A 24,913-nucleotide genomic window follows, 5' to 3' on the forward strand; every position below is an offset into this window, starting at 1 on the left:
AGAAGGAAAGGACCACCATTTGGCCTACTGGAGCTTTTCTGGTGCTAAGTCATGTATGCAGAAGCCCCTGAGGTACCAGTAGAGTTGAAACCCCCGAGAAGTGACCCCATTTTAAAAACTACACCTCTTAAGACATTCATCTAGAGGTGTAGTGAGCATTTTGACCCCACAGGTACTGTGTAAAAGATAATGCGCAGCAGATGGTGCAGAGTGAGATTTTCAATTTTATATATATATATGGCATGTCCGTGTCCGATATAGTGTGCCCAGCATGCGCCACCGGAGATATACACCCCTTAAATTGTAATGTGGGTTCTCCTGGGTACGGCAATACCCTACATGTGGCTGTTATCAGCTGCCTGGGCACACAGCAGGGCTCAGAAGGGAAAGATGAGGGGGGGGTAAGCTGTGCGGAGTGCATCAGGGTAAATTAAAAATCAAGGGATGTAGGATACATTTTAAAACAATCTTTTATACAGAGCCCTGGTTTTTCGGGACACGTGTCACATTGGTATATTGTGTTCTTCCTTATCCCCCTCTTATAGCAGACTCTGCACCTCTTTTGACTCTTTCCCTTTCCACCGGTTTGGGGAACTTCTCTTGGAAAGTGTTGCCCTGGTACGATGCGTGTGGCCTCGCTCCCAGAAGTACTGGGTGCCCCCCCCTTCCTGGTCCCTAAAGATTAGATCTTGAAATTCCAGGAAAGTTCCCCTCTGGCCTGCACATCGACGTAGCACGTACGCATTGTACAAAGCCATCTGTATGATGTGCCCGGCCAGCTTCTTATACCACACCGCATGGCGCTGTAGGGCTTCAGGACTTGATTTGACAAGTCCTTCCCTCCCATGTACCTATTGTAGTCCAGGATGCAGTCTGGTTTGGGGGTGGCCTTTCCTTCATATATCCTAAACCTGTAGGTATACCCTGATGCACTCTCACAGCTTATACATCTTCACGCCATACCTTGCCCTCTTACCCGGCAGGTACTGGCGGAATTGAACCCTCGCTTTAAAATGTACCAGGGACTCATCAATAGAAATACACTTCTCGGGGGTGTATGCTTGGGAAAACCGGGCACTGAAACGGTCTAATAGGGGTCTCCGTTTATACAAACGGTCAAAATGGGGTCATCTCGGGGTGGGCACGACTCATTATCAGTATAATGTGAGAAGCGAAGTATTGCCTCATTTATTTATTTTTTTAGGTTCCAGTTCAGTTCTGAAGTTGCTTTGAGGGGCCCATATATTAGAAACCCCTATCAAACACCCCATTTTAGAAACTAGACCCCTCAAAGTATTCACAACAGCATGTAGAAAGTTTATGAACCCTTTAGGTGTTTCACAGAAATTTAGAGCAAAGTAGAGGTGACATTTACTTTTTTTTTTTGTCAGAAAATCCTCTTTATATTATTTTTTTTATAACACAAAAGGATTTATCAGAGAAACGCAACTTAATACGTATTGCCCAGATTCTGCAGTTTAGAGAAATATCCCACACGTGGCCCTCGGGCCGGTAATGGACTGAAGCACCGGCCTCCGAAGCAAAAGAACACCTAGTGGATTTTGAGCCCTCTTTTTTATTAGGCACCATGTCCGGTTTGATGAGGTCTTGTGGTGCCAAAACAGTGGAAAACCCCCAAAAGTGGAAACTAGAGACCTTGAGGAATCCATTGCAGTTTTCATGTCATGCATGCGACTTTTTGATCAGTCTTTATTCTATTTTTATGTGGCGCGGTGACTAAAAAAACCGCAATTCTACTATTGTTTTTTTGTTCTATTTTTTTCACAGCGTTCACCGTGCGCTATAAATGACACATTCACTTCATTCTGCGGGGCGATACGATTACGGCGATACCAGATGTTTATAGTTTTTTTATGTCTTATGGCGTTTGCACAATAAAATACGTTTTGTAAACAATCATTCACTTTTTGTGTTCCCTTATTCTAAGAGCCAGAACGTTTTTATTTTTCCTTCAAAAAAGCCGTGCGAGGACTTATTTTTTGCGTAACGAACTGTAGTTTCGATCAGTACCATTTTTCGGTACATACGACTTTTTGATCTCTTTTTATTCCATTTTTTGGGAGGTGAAGTGACCAAACAATTGTGATTGTGGTGCGGTTTATTATTTATTTTTTTTACGGCGTTCACCGCGCGGGATAAATAACGAAATAATTTTGTAGTTCAGGCCGTTACGGACGCGGCGATACCAATTATGTATAGTTTATTTATTTATTTATTTTAATAATAAAGACTGACAAGGGAAAAAGGGGGATTTTTACTTTTATTACTTTTAAAACTTTTATTTTCACACAACTTTTTTTTTACTTTTTTACTTTGTCCCATTAGGGGACTTGAGGGCAGGAGGTCCTGATCGCTATTCTAATACACTGCACTACATGCGTAGTGCAGTGTATTAGAACTGTCAGCTACTCACTGACAGCAAGCATAGTGGGTCCTGACTCTGTCAGGACCCACTAGGCTTCCGTCTATGACATAGCCGGACGCCATTTTTTGGTGTCCGGTTGCCATAGTCACCATCGCCGGCCGCTATTGTGTAGCAGGCCGGCGATGGCGGATTAACCCCTAAGAAGCCGCGATCGCTATTGAATGCGGCTTCTGAGGGGTTAAATCTGCGGGGACCACCGCGATCGGTCCCGGCACATTGAGCAGTGATAGTCTGTTGTCGGAAACAGCAGCTATCACAGCTCATGCACGCGCCCCGCACGAACGGCGCCGTGTTTACTCCATGACATACTATTATGTCATGGAGCGCGAACGATGCACTTACCATGACCTAATAGTATGTCCTGGAGCGTTAAGGGGTTAAGATTGGAGATTTATCCCATGTATTTCTGAGTGTGGTAAAAAAAGACAGATTTTTCCGCTACGTGTGATCCATCCTAACAGTATGTGCGATAAAATGTCATTGGACCATGAAAATCGAACAAATAAATATACTGTACATTTGGCTCCAACAAAGTTTTTATTAAGAAATAAAAAAAAAAAAAAAAAAAAAAAAGGGCTGGTAAACATTAAAGTGACAATTTTGGCATATCCTAATTCCTATATCTTAACGAGCGGTAACTATGCCTTTAGGGCCATATTAAAACAAGTCACCATGTTGTAATGCCATTAGGAAGTGCATATTATGTCTTCGTAATCATTCGCTCTTTATTTTTCAGTAACCATGCAAACACTACAGACGCAAGTCAGACTTCACTGCGGTGGAAGACATGAGCAATACACTGATACAGATGCTAGTTTTAGGAAATTGAACACAACAGTTTGAAATTAAAGCCATTATTTTCTTAAAGATTACAGTACGGGAGATGTGCTTTAATTAAATATACATCAAACCAGTGATGCTGGCAAAGTCAAGGGAGATTAATATTGAAAATGGCTATACAATTGGACATGACTTTAAAAGAATATCCCTTTAAAACAAGTTAAAAAAAAAAAAAGTTCACAGTGGTTTGTATAAACAATATGCATTATAGCAGTGACAATCTTCGTCTCACCAGCCATTGAGTGCCCTCTTTAAGTACTAAAGTAGTAAACAAGCATTTACAGTTATAATATGAATTGTACAAAGCTACATGAATTTAAGATAAGACCTGGAGTGTACAGTTAACACTGGCAGAAGGGAAACCATTTTAGGAGCAAAACAGTATGTGCTTTCAGACTGGAAAAAAACAAAAAAAAAAAACACGACAAAAATAGTGAGCGCTGCAGCAAATACAATTCATTAAAAAGGAAGCAAAAGAAAAAAAAAAAAAAAAAAAAAGTTGAGAAAAAAAAAAAAGGAGCCACCAACATCTAGATGGAGCGAACCAGTACACATTCCACAATTAAAAAAAAAAAAAAGTGATTATATACTATAATACAAGTCCAAGGAGAGGACAACACTCATTTCTTTGCCTGCTTCGTTATCATGCCTCGAGGTGGCGTTACAGGTCTGCTTGCATTGGGCTTCTTTTTCTCTGCAGGTTTTAGAATCTGGTAAAGAAATATATAAACCTTAAATCAGTAAGTTAAAATCATTCAGTTTCTCATATCACATCATTACAATATTTAAACAGAATGCATCAATAACCAGTGACAGTGGTAACTGCCACGATGGGAAAACATCCAGTATTCCTATGCATTTAGCCTGCTTTCATGCTAGGTACAGGAGATCTTTTTTATGCCATGATTTGTTCCTACTTTAAATGAAAAAACAAAAAACAAAAAAAAAAAAACGCAAAAGTGAAACATTAACCACTTCCCAACTGCCAGCTGTAAATAAAACATCCAGCGGACGGAGTCTTTAAAACCTGCGACAGAGTATTTACAGCGCGGGTTTATAGCAGCGGAGTGTCGGGTCTCCGGCAGTCAGTGCCCCTGAGAAGAAAGCAGCTTGATTGCGGTGTATAGAATAGAGGCTCTATTGGTCCTGGTGATCATGTGACTGGTCACATGATCGCCAGGTGCGGTTAGTGGCAGTCTGCTGCTGGATCCAACTAGACCCAGCACCAGCCCTATTAGTGATGAGTCATAAGAGGGCTGATTTCCCCTGTAACTGGGGCTGCACTACAGTGGAAAAAAACGGTGTTAAAGAATAAAATAAACGAGTAAAATAAAAGTGCAAAATAACTTAATACACAAATACCTGCCCAAAAAACATCCCCACCACAGGCAATCATGGTCGTAACTCTAGCCCTGACCCAGTTACCCTAAAATATACATGTAATATATAAAGGTTTACAGTTGACAATGATAATCACAAACAGGTCTATTTAAAAAAAACAAACACCAAAACATGCATTGTATAAGGCCTAATGCACACGAACGTGCTTTTGCGGCCGCAATTCCCCCGAAAATCCACAGGAGAATTGCGGCCCCATTCATTCCTATGGGGACATGCACACGACCTTGGATTTCACGGTCCGTGCATGGCCCAGGAGCCCGCACCGCAGAAAGAACGGACATGTCTTATTACGGCCGTGTTCTGAGGTCCAGGCTCATTGAAAATAATGACCGCGGCCATGTGCACGATTTGCGGGCGGCTCGGGAATGTCCATCCGTGGCGGGCAGACCCGAAAATCACGGCCGTGCACATGGCTACGGTTGTGAGCATGAGGCCTAAGAAAATCATAGCAAAGATCACGCCGTTAGCCCAACAAGAAAAAAAAAAATTATAGCCCTTTAGCCATTTTTAGCACGCGTTAAACGGTGTCTGATCCTGAAGGCTCAAAATAGCCGGGTACTGAAACGGTTAGGCACTGTTCACACACAGGTTTTTTTGAAGAGTTTGACGCGGAAACCGCTCCGCAAAACTAGTCAAAAAACGCCCGAAAATGGCTGATTTCAATGGGAGTTGGACGAGTTTTTTTTACCGCAAGTAAAAAAAACACGTCGTGGTAAAAAGATCAGTCAGAAAGGGTAAAAAAAAAAAACCTAAAAAACACCTTGACGAGTGTTTTGACGAGTTTGTTAAACCACTGTGCAAAAAACATCTGGAGCAGTTTTTGCAGGCGGAATTTCTCCTGCAAAAGTGTGTGAACACAGCCTTAAGGCCTCATGCACACGACCGTAAAAACACCCGTTATTGCGGGTCGTAATTACGACCCGCAATAACGGGCTCATAGACTTCTGTTAACTGGAAGGTACCCGTGGCTGTCTCACGGGAAGGTGCCCGTGCCGTTAAAAAAATAGAACATGTTCTATTTTACGGGCCGTGCTGCTATACTTTATAATGGCAGCACGGCTCGCAAAAGCGGCCGGCTGCCCGTGGCCGGCCGTGCTCGTAATTACGAGCACGGTCGTGTGCATGAGGCCTTAGGCCTCATGCACACGATCGTATTTTTGTCCACCCGTAAATACGGGTCCTTGGTCACACGTATTCGACCCGTATTGCACCAGTATTTATGGACCCGTGGCCGTAAATACGGGTCCGGTGTCACCAGTATTCCACCCGTATTTACAGGCACGTTTTTGGCTGCAAAATTGCACTGCACTAATCGGCAGCCCCTTCTCTCTATCAGTGCAGGATAAAGAGAAGGGACAGCCCTTTTCGTAATAAAAGTAAAAGAATTTCATACTTACCCGGCTGTAGTCTTGGTGACGCGTCCCTCTCTTGACATCTAGTCCGACCTCCCTGGATGACGCGGCAGTCACATGGGCTGTAACGTCATCCCAGGAGGCCGGACTGGAGGAAGAAGCAGGGAGTTCTGGTTAAGTATGAACGTGTCTTTTTTTTACAGCTTTATCTATATTGTGATCGGTAGCCACTGTCCAGGGTGCTGAAACAGTTACTGCCGATCGTTTAACTCTTTCAACACCCTGGACAGTGACTATACACCGACGTCGCCTAGCAACGCTCCCGTAATTACGGGTGCACACACGTAGTCACCCGTAATTACGGGAGTCCCATAGACTTCTATGGGCTGCCCGTGCCGTAATTACGGCCTGAAATAGGACATGTTCTCTGTTTTTCAACGGCACGGGCACCTTCCCGTAAGCATACGGGGAGGTACCCGTGGCCAATAGAAGTCTATGGGCCTGTAATTACGGGAGTATGTACGGTCGTGTGCATGGGCCTTAGGCTGGGTTCAAAGGGAGTTTTTTTTTTTACGCAGAAACCACGCTGCAAAACCGGTCGAAAATGCCTCCCATTGATTTCAAATGGAAGCCGGAGGCGGTTTTCTCCCGCGAGCGGTAAAACCAGCTCGGGGAAGAAAGAAGGCACATGCCCTATGTTCGCGCAGTTACGCCTCTGACCTCCCATTGACATCAATGGGAGGCAGAGAAAGCGTATTTCGTGGCGTTTTAGGCCCGCAGCGCTCAATGGCCGCAGGCGAAAAACACAGCGAAAATCGGCGTGCAGGGAGAGGAAAATCTGCCTCAAACTTCCAAACGGAATTTTGAGGCAGAATTTCCACCTGCAAAAAAACTCAGTGTGAACCCAGCCTTAGTCACTTAACACTATAAGGCCGGATTCATACGAGCGTGTGCGTTTTGCACACGCAAAAGGTACTTAACAGCTACGTGTGTCAGCAGCATATGATGCGTGGTTGCATGATTTTCGCGTAGCCGGCTCATTATGACACGTTTGTAAACAGAAAAGCACGTGGTGCTTTTCTGTTTACATTCATAGTTTTACTGCGTCCCACGGAAGTGCTTCCGTGTGGTGCGCGTGATTTTCACGCACCCATTGACTTCAATGGGTGCGTGATGCGCGAAATACGCAGAAATATAAGACATGTCGTGAGTTTTACGCAGCGGATACATGCTGCGTGAAACTCACGGACTGTCTGAACGGCCACATTGACTAACATAGGTCCGTGCGAGGCGCGTGAGAAGCATGCGCGTTGCACGGACGTATTATACGTTCATCTGAATAAGCCCTAAATCAGTTAGTGTTTTCCACATGTCTTGATTTAAAAGGAAAAAAAACCAAGAGGCTGTATTTTTTTTTTTCTTCTGTCAAGGAAAAAAAGTAAAATGTAACAATTCAGCAAAAGTAATTTATTAATCTTTTGAGCAACCAGATAGTTTTAAGTAAATAAAAAATTGTTTGAAAGTGGACAGATGATCCATTAATGGTTTCAATGTATCTAATGTCTCTCCCGGGTAATAGATTCCAAGGGTTGAGAGAGAAGCACAGATTAAAGGGGTTTTCCCATCAGAGACATTTACGACATATCCACAGTATGTGTCATAAATGTCAGACAGATGCAGGACTCACCTCTGAGACTTGCACCTCTCTCTAGAGCAGGGCCCCTAAGCTCCGTTCTAGCTTTTTGTGCTCATGCTGCCTCCCAGCCACTTACCGATTACATGGTCAGGCGTTATGGAAATAGCGTAACTCACTGAGCTACGCGGTTTCCATAACTCAGAGAACTGAATAGTAGTTACCGAAACAGCGTTACTGGCATGCTACGCTGCTTCCGTAACTGCCATTCGCTACTATGAGAGTTACGGAAACAGAGTAGCTCAGCGAGTTACACCGTTTCCGTAACTCCTGACCACTTAAAGATACTGTCACCACATTATAAGTGCCCTATTCCCTACATAAGAAGAAGGGTGCTATAATGTAGGTGAGAGCAGTGCTTTTTATTTAGAAAAACTATCTATTTTCACCACATTCGTAACGATTTTGGCTTTATGCTAATTACTTTCTTAATGCCCAACTGGGCGTGTTTTTACTTTAGACCAAGTGGGCATTGTACAGAGGAGTGTATGACGCTGACCAATCAGCATCATGTACTTCTCTCCATTCATTTAGTCAGCGCATAGTATAAGACAGCGCATAGTGACACTTTTATTCACTGACACATTAACGTTAATGAAGTGTTTAGACAGTGAATAATCCTTCCAGACAGGACGGGATGTCTATTCAAAATCTTCGTTAACGTCTCTGTGGTACTTGCAGCAGAGCAAAGTGTAATCTCGCTGTAACCGGTCATTTACAGCGAGATCTCGCGAGATTACGCTTTGCTCTGCTGTAAGTACCACAGAAATGTTAACGAAGTGCCGGGATTGTGAATAGACATCCCATCCTGGCTGGAAGGAATGTCTATTCACTGTCTAAACACTTCAGTAACGTTAATGTGTCAGTATAATACAGCACATAGTGAACAACGCAGTGTCACTATGCGCTGTCTAAATGAATGGAGAGAAGTGCATGACACCGATTGGTCAGCGTTATCCACTCCTCTGTATAACGCCCACTTGATCTAAAGTAAAAATACGCCTACTTGGGCATCAAGAAACTAATTAGCATAAAGCTAAAATAGTTAACGTGGTAAAAAGAGATGGTTTTTCTAAATAAAAACCACTGCTGTTACCTACATTACAGCGCCCAACTCCTTATGTAGGAAATAGGGCACTTATAATGTGGTGACAGACTCTTCAATCAGGAAGTGGCCGGGAGGCAGAGTGAGCAGAAAAAACTAGAATGGGGTTTAGGGGGCCCCATGCTAGAGATCGGTGCTTGGTCCCAGAGGGAAGACCCGCATCTGACACTTATAATATACCCTGTGGATGTCATAAATGTCCTTCATGGGAAAACCCCTTTAAAGGTGGGTGCAATATTTCCAATTTGCTTTAAAGGACGGGTGTCGGGGAAAATTTTTTTTTTTATATATAATATTGCTTTTAGTATGTTATTAAAATAACATTTTATTTGTGTGTTTGTGTTTTACTTTTTTCTTTTTTCTAACTTTTACTTCTCTATGGGGGCTGCCATTTTTTTTTCATCTCTATGTGTCGATTAACGACACATACCGAGATGGAATACGGCAGCAACAGTGCATAGGAGTCAATGAACGGGAGCCGTTCCATTGACTTTGCTCTATGGCTCTGTACTGCGCAGACGCAGGTCAGAGTCATACAGAGCAGAGCAGCTGTTTGCAGGGAGATAGCAGGCGCCATCATGAAGACCAGCTGCACTGCAGGTAAGGTGTGTGTGTCTGTCTGTCCCATTCTCTATCTCACAGACCCCCGCTCTCGTGACCCCTGACGGCCCCCCCCCCCTAACAGCCCCCCTGTATGAAGGACACATGATGCAACTGGGACAGTAGATGGCTTTAAAAAAGGCTTAGATAATTTCCTAGAACAAAAAAATATTAACTGCTATGTGTAGAAATTTTTTACTTCCTTTCCCATCCCACTTCCCCTTTCCCATCCCTTGGTTGAACTTGATGGACATGTGTCTTTTTTCAACCGTACAAACTATGTAACTGTACAGGGAAAGCTCTGAACGGTAAATCTCTCTAGTTGTGCTGAGACTGAGGTTCATTAGTCACATCCCCAAACAGTCTCAGTACAACGAGAGATTTACCGTTCAGGGGCCTGGGAAAGCTGGGTGACCACCATTACCCCTCCTACTGCAATGTGAGAGGTTCATTAGTCACATCCCTAAACACACTCCAGTCAGAGAGGTAATGGTGGCCACCCAGCTTTCCCAGAAGCAGATATAACAGCTGTTTTGAAGAAGCAGCGGCAAGCACCCCCCCCCCACACCACACACACACACAAATCCCCACAAACACGCAAAATGAAGTATAATCAAGCGTTTTTTAATGCGTTTTTTTGCACGTAAAATGTGCAAAAAAACTTATCAAATACACGGCGTGTGAACCGGTCAACTGAAAAGTCATTCACTTAACTTTCATCATTCTAAGGGCTCATTTACACGAGTGTGTTATACGTCCGTGCGCCGCACGTGATTTTCACACGCGTCGCAGGGACCTATATTAGTCTATGGGGCAGTGCAGACAGTCCGTGTTTTTTGCGCAGCATGAGTCCGCTGCGTAAAAGTCACGACAGGTCCGTTCTTTGACCGTTTTTCGCGCATCACACACCCATTGAAGTCAATGGGTGCGTGAAAACCACGCATGTCGCACGGATGCACTTCCGTGGGACGCGCGTGATTCGCGCAACAGCGGTGAAAAGGATGAATGAAAACAGAAAAGCACCACGTGCTTTTCTGTTTACAAACATCCAAACGGGACTGGATTCACACGAGCGTGTGCTTTCTGCGCACGCAAAAAACGCGGCGTTTTGCATGTGCAAAGGCCACTTAACAGCTCCGTGTGTCAGCCCCGTATGATGCACGGCTGCGAGATTGTCGCGCAGCCGCCATCATTATGACACTCAGTTTGTAAACAGAAAAGCACGTGGTGCTTTTGTTTTTCATCCTTTTCACCGCTGTTGCGCGAATCACGCGCGTCCCACGGAAGTGCTTCCGTGCGACATGCGTGGTTTTCACGCACCCATTGACTTCAATGGGTGCGTGATGGGCGAAAAACGCGCAAAGAACGGACATGTCATGACTTTTACGCAGCGGACTCACAATGCATGAAAATCACGCACCTGTCTGCACGGCCCCATAGACTAATATAGGTCCGTGCAACGCACGTTGCACAGACGTATATCCCGTTCGTTTGAATAAGCCCTAAGGGTAAGGCCACACACAATGTTTACAACTGAAAAATCGGAAGCAGAACGCCTACAAGCATCTGCCCATTGGTTTCAATGGTAAATATGGCGTTCTGTTCCGACAGGGCGTTTTTTACGTGGTCGTTTTCCAAAACCGGCACGTAAAAAGACGCCCACCAAAATGAAGTGCGCATCACTTCTTGGGACGTTTTTGGAGCAGATTTTCATTGACTTTATAGAAAAACAGCTCCAAAAACGTCCGTTAAAAAACGCGAGTTTGATTAAAAATGGCTGAAAATCATGAGCTGTTTTCCCTTTGTTTAGTAAGCGTGTGAACATACCCTTAGCCTTTTGGCGTGTCCTATAACACACCCAAAATGGCTGCCGGACACTGCTTAGCAATTTGAAGACCCCTGGCTTGTGGGAGGGGGGGGGTGAGATTCCCTCCCACATTTACAGCAGCTGTGAGTCAGGTTGCTTTGCCTTATTCAGCTTGCTGTAATTCTGGGAAGTGCTCCCCCCTGGTGGCCAACATAGGAAAACACGTCAAATTATTTTTTGATTTTTAATACTTTCCACCATATGGAAGAAAAAAAAAAAATACAGCAAAAAAACTTAAAAAATATAATAGAAATAAGTAACGACACTTGAAAAAAAAAAAAAGAAGTTTTAATTCGCGACACATTCCCTTTAAATATCAAAGTTGACAGATTGAGGTTTTCAAAGCACGCAGGCATTTGTTTACGTACCTGGAAGGAGCACATTAAAGTTTCATCTACACTCATCATTGCTCCAGCATTGTCAAATTCTCCACAATAGTTTGGGGCAGAGAAAAGCGTTACCAATTGTCTTTTTGCAAAAAACTCATATCCATCTTCAACAACCTACAGTTAAAAACAAATTAATTCACTTTATTTAAATACAATTAGACAGAATATCAGAATCAGTCAATTATAGATCAAACGTTGTACAGAACTAAGGACATTGCCACTGTGCAGACAATCTTTAAGTCCATTTCCTAAGGCCTCCTTAATACCCATGTAAAAAATGGCATGTGTTTGATGCTTGTTTAAGTTATTTTTTATTTTAGTGTTTTTTGTACAGACGTTTATTAACTCGTGCGAACCTTCGTTAACTCCATGGAAAATACACCATACATAGAAAAAGCTGCGTCTAGGGGGAAAAAAAAATAAAACCTCCACCGATACCAAAAGCGCTATAAAATTGTCAAACCAAAACGTTGTGCACGTAGGTACTCTAGTATTTTAAGATACTTTAGCCAGTTAGTGACCGCCCTATAGGGTTTTTACGGCGGCCACTAACAAGCTTTACTCCGATGCAATAGCCTTTTTACGGCGCTGCATTGGAATAAATAAACAGAGCAGGGAGCCGTTAAATCTCCCTGCACTCAGCTGCCAGAGGCAGCTGAGGGCTGGGGGCGTCCCTGCTCGAACGGGTGAGATCAATATTCGTATCGATCTCACCCGTTTAACACATCAGATGTGGCGCTCAATAGCGAGCGCCGCATCTGAGTGGTTTTGGAGAGTGAGGGGGCTCCCTCTCATCCCAGTAACAACCGGCGATAAGATTGCCGAGTCTGTTTTCTATGGCAGCCGGGGGCCTAATAAAGTCCCCCAGGTCTGCCTGTAGTGAATGCCTGCCAGGTCATGCCTCTGGCATGACCTAGCAGATGCCTGTCCGTTTTACACGGACAGGCATAATACACTGCAATACAGAAGTATCGCAGCGTATTATAAATGTGATTGGATAATCGCATAGTGAAGTCCCCTAGTGGGACTAGTTAAAAAAAAAAAAAGTGTTTTCACCGTGTAAAAGTAGTAAAACATACCAAATCTATATAAATTTGGCATCGCTGCAATCGTAACAACCCGCTGAACAGAAAGTTAGTGTTATTTATACCACACGGTAAACTGCGTAAATTTAGGACGCAAAAAAGTGTGGCAAACCCCCCCCCCCCCCCAGAAAAGTTAGAATATATTGATTATGTATCCCAAAATGGTGCTAATAAAAATTACAAATTGTCCTGCAAAACAAAACAACCAAAAAAAAAAAAAAACCACCTTATACAGCTATGTCGACGCAAAAATAAAAAAGTTATAGCTCTTTCAAGGAGACTATGGAAAAACGTAAAAAATGGCTTGGTCATTAAGGTCTAAAATAGGCTGGTCACTAAGGGGTTAAACTAACATCTGGCTGCAGCCGTTTGTTTTTAGCAAAAAAATTAAATAGATTTCTGAAAATCCTGTTCACTTTTCTTCTAAGAGCAAAGAACTAAGAAACGTACTGCTCTTGAGAGCCTTGTATACAACAGTACGTTGAACCCATTATCTTTATTAGATAAACAATGTCCTATTAGAAATATGTTGGACAAGAGTAATCCAAATCTAGGTTAGGTACATACCTGATGAGCTCGACAAATGAGATCCAAGTCATGTTTGTGAAGAAACTTTGCCACAACCTCTGCTCCAAATGTGAAGGACACACCTCTGTCATTTTCACCCCAACCTAAAACATCTTTATCAGGATCCGACCAAAGCAGGTCACACAACAGACCCTGATCTGGAACATCAGTAGGACGCATAATTCTCCTAATTTGCTCCATTGATTGAAGATCGGGAGATAAACCTGTGCAAAGAACAATTTGTTAGTGTGTGAACATACCCGGAGACAGACACCGAGTCAAAAACATGGCTGAAAACTACAGAGCTGTTTTCAGAGAAGACAGCCTCTGATTTTCAGTCGTTTTTAAAGCTGTAAGGGTATGTGCACACGATGAGGCTTTTACGTCTGAAAAGACACTGTTTTCAGGAGAAAAAAAACTGTCGTTTCAGACGTAAAAGCTCCTCCTCGTAATATGCGAGGCATCTGACGCTCGTAAATCTTGAGCTGCTCTTCATTGACTTCAATGAACGGCTCAAATTACGTTGCAAAGAAGTGTCCTGCATGTAATGTATATAAGTGTCCTGCACTATATGTGCCCTGCACTTCTTTTGACGAGGCTGTATTTTTACGCGTCGTAGTTTGACAGCTGTCAAACGACGACGCGTAAATGACAGGCTGTCTGCACATTACGTCGGCAAACCCATTCAAATGAACGGGCAGATGTTTGCTGACGTATTGTAGCCCTATTTTCAGGCGTAAAACGAGGCATAATACGCCTCATTTACGTCTGAAAATGGGTCGTGTGAACCCAGCCTAAACGTTAAGGCGTTTTTTTGGAGCTGTTTTTCTATTGCTAATGAAAAAACAATCCAAAAACGGCTCAAGAAGGGACATGCTACATTTTACGAGTCTTTTTTTAAAATGGCGGCGTAAAAATGCCCCGTCTGAGCAAAACGCAGTTTTTCCCATTGAATTCAATGGGCAGATGTTTGTAGGCGTTCAGCTACCGTTTTTTCCGGGGTGTTTATGCCCAGAAACACACCTGAAGACAGTGTGTGAACATACCCTCACTGTGGTGATTTGGGGGTGATGTGAGCATACGGGGAGGTACCAGTGGCCAATAGAAGTCTATGGGCCCGGTAATTACGGCCGTTTTTACGTTCGTGTGCATGAGGCCTTCCGTATGGATCCATACAACACGGATTCAAAATATGGCTAACATTGAAGTCTATGGACCCCTACTTTAACTTTGCATGTTTGTGGAATGTTCCATATCTACGAGTCTTTAATAAAGCACTGTAGGGACTCCATGTGCCGTTGTACAGGCTTAATACACGTGGATTTGCCGTGTACATAATGCCTAAGAAGGTTACTATTTTTTCAAAACTTACCTCCATGACAGCAAAAAATCTTCTCATCTACTATTGCTGCGATTGGCAAGCAATTAAAGCAGTCTGTAAAGGTTTTCCATAATTTAATATTGTACCTTCGTTTACCTAAAAGAGAAAAAAATAAAAATAAAAAATAAAAAAAAGGAAATCATTTGTATATTCATATAAAGACCAGGTGGCAAATTTAAGCTGCCAAACAATTTGTATAAAACATGATGATTCACTGCCATTTTTCTCACCAATTCCATACTAGAGAAGAATGAGGCAAACTGTCTCTAATTCAACCATGTGTTCTAATAGAACTGCAGAGATCTACACTTCAGCCAGCCAATCTAATGGCATAACATCCCCATTACATTTAGGGCTTATTTAGATGAACGGGATATACGTCCGTGCAACGCGCGTGATTTTCACGCTCCTCACACGAACCTATGTTAGTCAATGGGGCCGTGCAGACTGTCAGTGATTTTTGTGCAGCGTGACTCCGCTGCGTAAAACTCACGACATGTCCTACATTTCTGCGTTTTTCGCGCATCACGCAGCCATTGAAGTCAATGGGTGCGTGAAAATCACGCGTACCACACGGAAGCACTTCTGTGATTCGCGCAACAGCAGTAAAACTATGAATGTAAACAGAAAAGCACCAAGTACTTTTCTGTTTACAAACAGTGTCTAAATGATGGCGGCTGCGCGAAAATCACGCAGCCGCGCATCATATGGTGATGACACACAGAGCTGTTAAGTGCCTTTTGCGCGCGCAAAACGCACACGCTCGTGTGAATCCGGCCTTATATTGACATTAACCCCTTAGTGACCAGCCCATTTTAGGCCTTAATGACCAAGCTATTTTATTCGTTTTTCTATAGTCGCATTCAAAGAGCTATAACGTTTTTATTTTTTCGTCTACATAGCTGTATGAGGACTTGTTTTTTGCGGGATTAGTTGTGCTTTTTAATGGCACCATTTTTGGGTACATATAATTTTTATATTAACTTTTATTAACCTTTTTGGGGGGGATTATAAAAAAAAACTGAAATTCCGCCATTGTTCTATGCGTTTTTAAATTGACGCCGTTCACTGTGCGACGTAATTAACATGTTACCTTTATTCTATGGGTCGGTACGATTACGGCAATACCACATATGTAGAGGTTTTTTTATGTTTTACGACTTTTGCACAATAAAAACACTTTTGAACTAAAATTATTTGTTTTTGCATCGTCGCTTTCCAAGAGCCGTAATTTTTTTATTTTTCCATCAATGTAGTGATTTTTTGGGCTTGTTTTCTGCGGGACAAGACGTAGTTTTGAGTGGTACTGTTTTGGGGTACATGGGACTTATTGATTCATTTTTATTATGACTTTTTGGGGGGCAATGGAAAAAAATTGCAATTTCGCCATAGTTTTTGGCGTTTTTTTTTTACAGTGTTCACTTTGCGGTTTAAATGACATATTAACTTTATTAATGGAGTCATTACGGTCGCGGCGATACCACATATGTGTACTTTTTTTTTTTTTTTACACTTTTACTAAATAAAACCACTTTTTATGGAAAAAAATGGATTTTTTTTTTTACTGTACTTTTTATTAATCATCTTTATTTCACATTGATTACTTATTTTATTAGTCCCACTAGGGGACTTTACTGTGCGATGTTCCGATCGCTGCTATAATGCTCTGGTATACTTCGTATACCAGAGCATTATTGCCTGTCAGTGTAAATCTGACAGGCAATCTGTTAGGACGTGCCTCCGGCGCGTCCTAACAGGCATATGTCCAGGGCAGACCTGGGGGCTTTTATCAGTCCCCCGGCTGCCATGACACCCCATCGGAGACCCGCGATTTCATTCGCGGGCCGCCGATGGGTGAGAGAGGGAGCGCACTCCCTCTGTAAACAAAGTTAAATGCCGCGGTCGCTATTGACGGCGGCATTTAACGGGTTAAACGGCCGCGATCGAAGTAAACTTCGATCGCGGGCGTTGGAGCAGGAGCTCAGCTGTCATCAGACAGCAGAGCCCCGGCTCCTGCCTGCACGGGAGACCCGTGCAGGACTTAGACTAGGCTGACGTGAAAAGGCGTCAGCCTAGCCTAAAGCCCAGTAGTAAATGACGTGAAAAGGCGTATTAGTGGTCACTAAGGGGTTAAATCCAATGTCAAACTCTAGGTAAAAGCCAGATAAACAAAAACACTCTTAGCAGACAATTTATATACTTACATTCATCATAAAATCCATAGATTCGGTTTATGCTGGCACATTCATGATTGCCTCGAAGGAGAAAGAAATTCTCTGGATATTTTATTTTATATGCCAAAAGGAGGCAAATAGTTTCCAATGACTGTTTTCCTCGATCCACATAGTCCCCAAGAAATAGGTAGTTGCTTTCAGGAGGAAATCCTCCGTATTCAAACAGTCGGAGCAAATCATAGTACTGCCCATGTATATCACCTGCAATGAGAATTTGTATAAATAAACACAAGTCTCCCCACTTCACAGCAGCAAGTAGAAAGAGAAACGCTGGGACACAAGTACAAAAGAAAACAGTAAATGCTTATTACAAAGGGGGAACGGAACCCCTGTCCAGAGGCCTTGAAAGCCTAACACCGGAGACATGCGTGTTAGTCAAACAGCAGGCAAAATTTGGCCTACGGTCTTGTCTTCCACTTTCACCACACCCATCTGAACTTTTTAGGAAGCCTGTTTTTTGAAGCCCATTAGGCGGCTACAATCACTTGGTGGATTTGCTGGGGATCTTCCGTACGTAGACTCAATATGTAGGGAATTACAGATTCAGCAAAGTGGATGTTTTGAGTAAAGCTCATCCACATACTGCAGAAATTTTCCACACAACAGTTATTTGCAGTGCCAATTTTTAAATCCACGTCAATTTTTGTTTGCAGAAAGCACACAGATTTGTTTCAAATTTTCCCCATTCATTTCAAATGGGAATAAAAACAAATATTTCAGCGGATTACCTGCAGATCCGTAGCAAAATCCACATGTCCGGATAACTCTAAAGTTACATTTTCAAAAAAACGAAAAACTATACTCTTCTCCCCTGGCTCCCCCATGGTAATGATTCTCAGATTTTGACGAATCGAAGTTTGATGTGTTTGGATCACACAGAAGAACAATTGTGAGAGGCAGAACTACTGAAAAGATGCTGGAAGAGTGCCTGACGCCATCTGTCAAGCATGGTGGAGGTAATGTGATGGTCTGGGGTTGCTTTGGTGCTGGTAAAGTGGGAGATTTGTACAAGGAAAAAGGGAGGCTATCACTCCATTTTGCAATGCCATGCCATACCCTGTGGACAGCGCTTGATTGGAGCCAATTTCATCCTACAACAGGACAATGACCCAAAGCACACCTCCAAATTATGCAAGAACTATTTAGGGAAGAAGCAGGCAGCTGGTATTCTATCTGTAATGGAGTGGCCAGCGCAGTCACCAGATCTCAACCCCATAGAGCTGTTGTGGGAGCAGCTTGACCGTATGGAAGGCAAGAAGTGCCCATCAAGACAATCCAACTTGTGGGAGGAGCTTCTGGAAGCATGGGGTGAAATTTCTCCCGATTACCTCAGCAAATTAACAGCTAGAATGCCAAAGGTCTGCAATGCTGTAATTGCTGCAAAGGAGCATTCTTTGACGAAAGCAAAGTTTGAAGGAGAAAATTATTATTTCAAATAAAAAATCATTTCTAACCTGGTCAATGTCTTGACTATATTTTCTAGTCATTTTGCAACTCATTTGATAAATAGAAGTGTGAGTTTTCATGGAAAACACAAAATTGTCTGGGTGACCCCAAACTTTTGAACGGTAGTGTATATCCAATAATTGACAAACAAACAGAAGCCAGGTCACTTAGCACTGGCACCAGACAAACACCATTGGCACCATATTATGGGGTCCAACACAGTTCTGCCTTTTTGACAAAAATAGCACTGCATGATTTTTCAAACCACCAACGAACGTACAGTTTGAAACCGGATTGCAGATTCGATGGACATCTCGCTACCAGCAGGGAGGAGAGCATCATTGAGAGTCACGCAGTAGGCAGCAATGGCATGTTCAGACGAGGTGGATTAGCTGTGGAAATCCGCAGCAGACTTTTCTTTGATTCGTATAGCTTTTTAAATTTATCGTGGGGGGAGAGAATAAAAAAATATTTCTGCAGAAACTAGCTTGCAGTGTGGAATTTAACCCCTTAATGACCAGCCTATTTTGGACCTTAATGACCAGGCTATTTTTTAAGTTTTTCAATCGTCGCATTCCAAGAGCTATAACGTTTTTATTTTTGCGTCGACATAGCTGTATAAGGTCTTGTTTTTTGCGGGACAAGTTGTATTTTTTAATAGCACCATTTTGGGGGACATTATTTATGGATTAACCTTTATTAACTTTTTTGGGAAGGGGGGGGGGGAAATAGAAAAAAAATCTGAAATTTCGCCACTCTTTTTCGCGTCTTAAATCTACGTAGTTTACCGTGTGATATAAATAACACAATAACTTTATTCAGCGGGTTGTTACGATTGCAACGATACCAAATTTGTATAGTTTTTGTATGTTTTACTACTTTTACACAGTAAAAACGCTTTTTTTTTTCTAAATGATGTTTTTGTGTCTCCATATTTGAAGAGCCGTAACGTTTTTATTTTTTCGCCGATGAAGTTGTATGAGGGCTTTTTTTTTGCGTGACGACTTGTAGTTTTTATTGGTACCATTTTGGAGTAGATGCGACTTTTTGATCACTTTTTAGCACATTTTTTTTAAAGTCAGTATTCACAGAAAACCGCAAATTTTCCATAGTTTTTTTATTATTTTTTTTACGGCGTTCACCGTGCGGCTTAAATAATGTAATAGATTTATAGTCGGGGGTCGTTACGGACGCCGCGATACCAAATATGTGTAACTTTTTTTTTTTTTTTTAATAGTAAAGCATTTTGTAAGGGGAAAAGCTGGGTTTTTCATTTTTTTCACATTTTTTTTAAATTAACTTTAAACTTTTTTTTCACTTTTTTACTAGTCCCATTAGGGGACTATAATATGCGATTCTGCGATCGCATTTATAATACACTGCAATACTTTTGTATTGCAGTGTATTACTGCCTGGCCGTTTAACACGAACAGGCATCTGCTAGGTCATGCCTGCGGCATGATCTAGCAGGCATTCACTCCAGGCAGACCTGGGGGCCTTTATTAGACCCCCGGCTGCCATTAGAGACACAGACACTCGGCGATCGTATCGCCGGGTGTCGGTGGGGGAGAGAGGGAGCTCCCTCCCTCTCTCCAAAACCACTCAGATGCGGTGCTCGCTATTGTGCACCACATCTGAGGGGTTAAACGTGTGAGATCGATACTAATATCGATCTCACACAGCAGAGCAGGGACGCTCCCAGCCCTCAGCTGCCTCTAGCAGCTGAGAGCAGGGAGATTTGACAGCTCCCTGCTCTGTTTACTTATTCCGATGCCGCGACGTAAAAAGTCTATGTTATCGGAATAAGGCCAGTTAGTGACCGACGATGGGCCGGTCACTAACGGGTTAAACTCCACAGAATGCTTAGTCTGCTGCAGAGAAAGTGTTTTTTTTTTTTCCCTGTGAATTTCAGCCTTTGCAATGCAAAGGCTGAAACCTGTGTGTTTCATATGCAGATTTTGACAGCTCCGTTGAGATTGCCACGAAATACGCACTTAAATTGACATTTTCTTTACTAAATCAGGTCAATTATTGTCCAGCGTAAACTGGCCTTAACCAGTTCTGATCCGCCCATAGACTAGTTGTCCAGGCGGTCTACACTTAACCCTGCAAGGACGTTCCAGAATGTCCTGCAGTTGGCCGATTTGCAGCTCAACTGCGGCATTTAGCTCAATGATACAGCTATCTCAGAGCTTCAACCACTCATGAAGTCACAACGATCACATGACCGGAGACCACACTGTCACAGCGATCACATTGCTCCTGCCAGCGTGAGCTTGGGTGCCGACGGTTAGGAGCTCCATGATACAGCTGTCTAGAGACAGCTGCATCACGGAGCTTCACCCAGAGTGGTCTCTGGTCAGGAGATCGCAGTGACAGCCGGTCACAGCGATCACAGAAAAGTTTGTTCGCAAATAAACTATTCCAGTTGTATCTGCTCCCTCTCTGGCAGGCTGCCACACCACCACATTGGACTTTTATTACTTGTAACATAGGCTAAGGGACATAGCGATCTTCGGCCGTGCAACCTGTTCCACGGCTAAAGCTGCCGTGTGAGACACGTGTTTATTACATTACCTAGGGTGTATTCAAAAATCGCAGTAAAAATGCATGTTTTTCAGCCACATGGGGGAAAAATGTGGCAAAACCGCACTGTGTAAATACACACTAGGTAATGTAAAAAACACGTCTGTCACACAGCGAACTTTGGCCGCGAAACAGGTCGCACGGCCAAATATAACAATTTCCCGTAACCTACACTGCAAGTAATAAAAGTCAATATGGTTGTGCTGCAACGCACAAGTTGCCACGACATGACAGTTGCAAGAAATCTCCAATGTGGTGTCGCAGTTACTTGCAGGTCGACCACATTGACTCATTACTTGCGGTATAGTGCAACATGTATCGCGGCCAAAGTCACCATGTAGCCCCAGCCTTAGGGAGATTTTACATGTGGCGAATTTGCTGCAGATTTTACCTACGGAGTTGCGCAGGTAAAGTCTGCAGCAGATAGCAAAACAAGTAGGTGAGATTTTACAAACCCCAGCCATATGCTGCAGCCATTTTACGCTGCAAATTTCAAATCACAGATGTCGTTAAATGAATACCGGGGGGGGTTGTCCTAATTTCCATAAGTCATTTTGGGGGTGTTAAAGGGGTTTTCTAGGCCATCATTATCTGTTCGATGGGTGCCCAACTCCAGGCAGCCCCAAAGCGCCTGTAGGAGTGCTGCTTCCCGTTCATTTCGATTACTAATCACACTGTGAATCGCAGATACACTTGTAGCGGCGGTTCACAGTATTGCAGTATAGACTTGAATGGGTGAAGACGAATACTGTGAACTGCCGCTACAAGTCAGTAAGCAATTCACAGTGTGAGCCGTAATGGAAATGAAGGGGAAGTAGCACTCATACAAGAACTGTGGCCCCTTCAAAACATCTGATCGGCGGGGGTGCCGGAAGTCTGACTCCGACCGATCAGATATTGATGGCTTACTAGGATAGGCCATCAATTTATTGGGACTGGACAATCCCTTTAACGATGTTATGGCACTTCACAACATCTGTAATGGTCGTATGTGTCAGCAAACCAGCTTTGGAAAGTTTGCTCTCCAAAAGCCAGTTTGCGCACCATTCACTGTAAGCTCCGTCTTGCTCACAGTGTGCAAGAAACGCACACATATAAAGTCGGAAGAGGTTGCCAAATATGTATGCAGGTGTGTTTACCCAGTAGCATGAATCAGATGTCCAAAAACATCACCTAGAATCACATTAACTTTTTTTCCTTCCATATTTTGAACTAATCTAACAGGCGCAGTCATGCTGATTACAGTGAAAATTGTGTTACAAAACTAGTTGGATTTGAAATTTTTGGACCATTTTCCTAAATATGCTAATGAGCCTATTATTGTCAAATGGGCGGTAACTTCATTCTACGTGGGAGGAGTTATATTTTGTCTGATGCTATCCTATCATACAGCTTCTCCCCCTTCCCTGCCGAGCATGATCTCAGCTTCAATAACGAGATCACGCTGGGTTGCCAATTCCAGCCGCAGATCCTTCAACACAGCGACTCAGCGCTCCTCCAGGAAGAGTGTCCCTGCATCGCTTCGTTGCTTACACTACAGAACTGGAAACTCAGTTTTTATACAGATAGCAGCTGATAAATATAGATTAGAAAATAAATCTATAGCTCAAAAGTCTGCCACAAAAACAAAGTCCTATCCATGTCTGTTGTCCCTGCAACACTGCAATTTGACAAATTAAAGAAGCACTCCACTATTTTTTTTATTGCACCCTCCATCTGAACATTGGTATTTCAGTGGGGTGCTGTATGCATAAATACTTACCGATTCCCGCATCTTCTCCTTTTCGGGTCCAGCGCCGCTCCCGTGATCTTCCCTCCGACTTGACTGGAGTCACTGTGCTTTTGAAAACCGGAACTCAGGCTCTCAATACATTCCTATGGGAGCCAGAACAAGGCTCCATAGGTTCGCATTGAAAGCCTGACTTCCGGTTGTTTGAAAAGCAGTGATTCCAGACCAGTGAAGATCATGTGAGCGGCGTTTGACCCGGAAAACGACAAGATGCGGGAATCGGTAAGTATTTTTGCACACTGTACCCCACTAAAACACCAATGTTCAGATGGAGGGTGCAATAAAATGATTATTTATTTATTTTTTTAAAGTGGAGTGCTTCTTTAAGGAAACAAAAAAAAAAGAAAAACATTAGGGTCTGTTGCTAAACGATATCGGACAGAATTTTTAAATGCCCGTGTAGGACACACTACAACCGGACAGTCTGTGTGTAAAAGCCCATTTTACCAATAATTGGGCAAACGAGGGTTCCAGATCATTGCCCCATGCAAATGCTCGTTCTTCAGCTGATCTGCTAATTTATGTGGCCAATAAAATTGCTAGTCAGCAGCACATCTCCCTACATAAACAGGGAGATGTGTGGCTATGATAAGATGGAAATGTATGGGGGGGGGGTTGAACAATCGTAGTAATGATATACATCACTGATCATAGCTCCTTGAAAAAGGAGCAGACTAGCGCCGATTGACTAGCTGTATCACCGATCGGCACTTGTTTTCACGGCCCACGTTGGACTATGTAAAAGCACCTTTAGGCTACATGCACACGTTGCGTATTTTGATGCAGAAAACACACCAAACCGCAGCAATACGCAGGAAATTCACAGGTAAATACTGCACCTAAATGTGCGTTTTTTACGTTTTGATGCGTTTTTCGGCACGTTTTCATGCGATTTTCCACAGCACTAGGCAGATACAATTCGCAAGTGGAAAACGCAAGATAAACGGACATACTGCAAATTCTAAAAAACGCACCGCAGGTAGATTTCCGTCCCGGAAAACACGGCAGCGTGTACACGAGAGTTCCTGGAATCTCACTGTCTACGCTGGTACTGTATTACGTTGCGGATTTGCTGCACTCATAACCGCACGTAATAAGCATTGTGTGCATTGAGCCCAAGTCTTTTGGAGTATAGGTTTGGGGGATGGGTCTGCTCAATTAAATTTTGCATGTTAATGTATTATATTGACCATGTAATTGACCCGTGCAGAAGCTAAAATCCTATAGCTATACAGATTAATAAGACAGAATGCAGCTTGCACACTTGGACTCAAGTATGGTCTTGAACAACTCGAGAGACCAACTGAAAATATACTGGGTAAAAAGAAACCTGTACTTACCACATATTTTAAGAGGCGCTTCAAGTTCAAGCAAAATTGGTTGACTGAGGAAGATTTCTCGAGATTTTAAACATAACCCTCTGATTTCATTTTCTTGGAGCTGGACATTTTTTCCAGGCTTTGATCCTCTTACTACAAAAGAAAAAAAAAATATAGAAAATAAATAAAATCAGCATTTAAGTATTCTCTGCTGTCAAGCGTAATCATGAAATCAACTAAGCCTCTGTACATGAGTGACGGTGGTAACCGTAGAGGCCATAAACATGCTGAATTGCTAGTTTAAAATGACAAAAAAGGATCATTACAGATTTTAAAATAAATTCTATAGTTTAATTAAACAAAGCTAAGTTAGGCTCTGTTCACATCTGCGTTGGGATCCCGTTCTGACGGAGGTTTCCGTCAGAACGAGACCCTGAGAAGACAAACGGAAATCTCTGGTTTCAGTCGGTGTCAATCACCATTGATTTCAATGGTGACTGAACCGGTGCCTGTGGTTTCAGTTTGCCTCTTTTGTGCACCGGACCAGTCGTTTTGCAGGAAGCAATAACGTAGTCGACTACACTATTGCTTCCGGCAAAACGACAGGTCCGGTGCACAAAAGAGGCAAACTGAAACCAGGGGCACCGGCTCAGTCCCCATTGAAATCAATGGTGATGGAGACGGAAATCTCTGGTTTCAGTCGGTGTGAGTTTGTGTCCTCAGGTTCTCGTTCTGACGGAAACCTCAGACGGAACGTCAGAACGTGACCCCAACGCAGATGTGAACAGAGCCTTAGCTGAGCCTGTACAGTTT

The 24,913-nt window shown here is 43.0% G+C and overlaps 1 protein-coding gene across 1 annotated transcript in view; it reads right to left on the minus strand.

Moving 5' to 3' along the window:
• Positions 1 to 2,964: 2,964 nt before the first annotated feature.
• PPP1CC (protein phosphatase 1 catalytic subunit gamma) overlaps positions 2,965 to 24,913 on the minus strand; it is a 45,146-nt gene continuing 23,197 nt past the window's right edge. Inside the window, exons 2-7 of the mRNA XM_075834777.1 lie at positions 24,122 to 24,253; positions 16,931 to 17,161; positions 14,718 to 14,822; positions 13,346 to 13,569; positions 11,673 to 11,807; positions 2,965 to 3,996 (exon numbers count right to left, since the gene is read on the minus strand). Coding sequence (XP_075690892.1) covers positions 3,907 to 3,996; positions 11,673 to 11,807; positions 13,346 to 13,569; positions 14,718 to 14,822; positions 16,931 to 17,161; positions 24,122 to 24,253 — 917 coding nt within the window. The 3' untranslated portion in view covers positions 2,965 to 3,906. The remainder of the gene's footprint in view (positions 3,997 to 11,672; positions 11,808 to 13,345; positions 13,570 to 14,717; positions 14,823 to 16,930; positions 17,162 to 24,121; positions 24,254 to 24,913) is intronic.

This window comes from Rhinoderma darwinii, chromosome 1 (genome assembly GCF_050947455.1).
Source record: "Rhinoderma darwinii isolate aRhiDar2 chromosome 1, aRhiDar2.hap1, whole genome shotgun sequence".
Taxonomy (NCBI): Eukaryota; Metazoa; Chordata; class Amphibia; order Anura; family Rhinodermatidae; genus Rhinoderma; species Rhinoderma darwinii.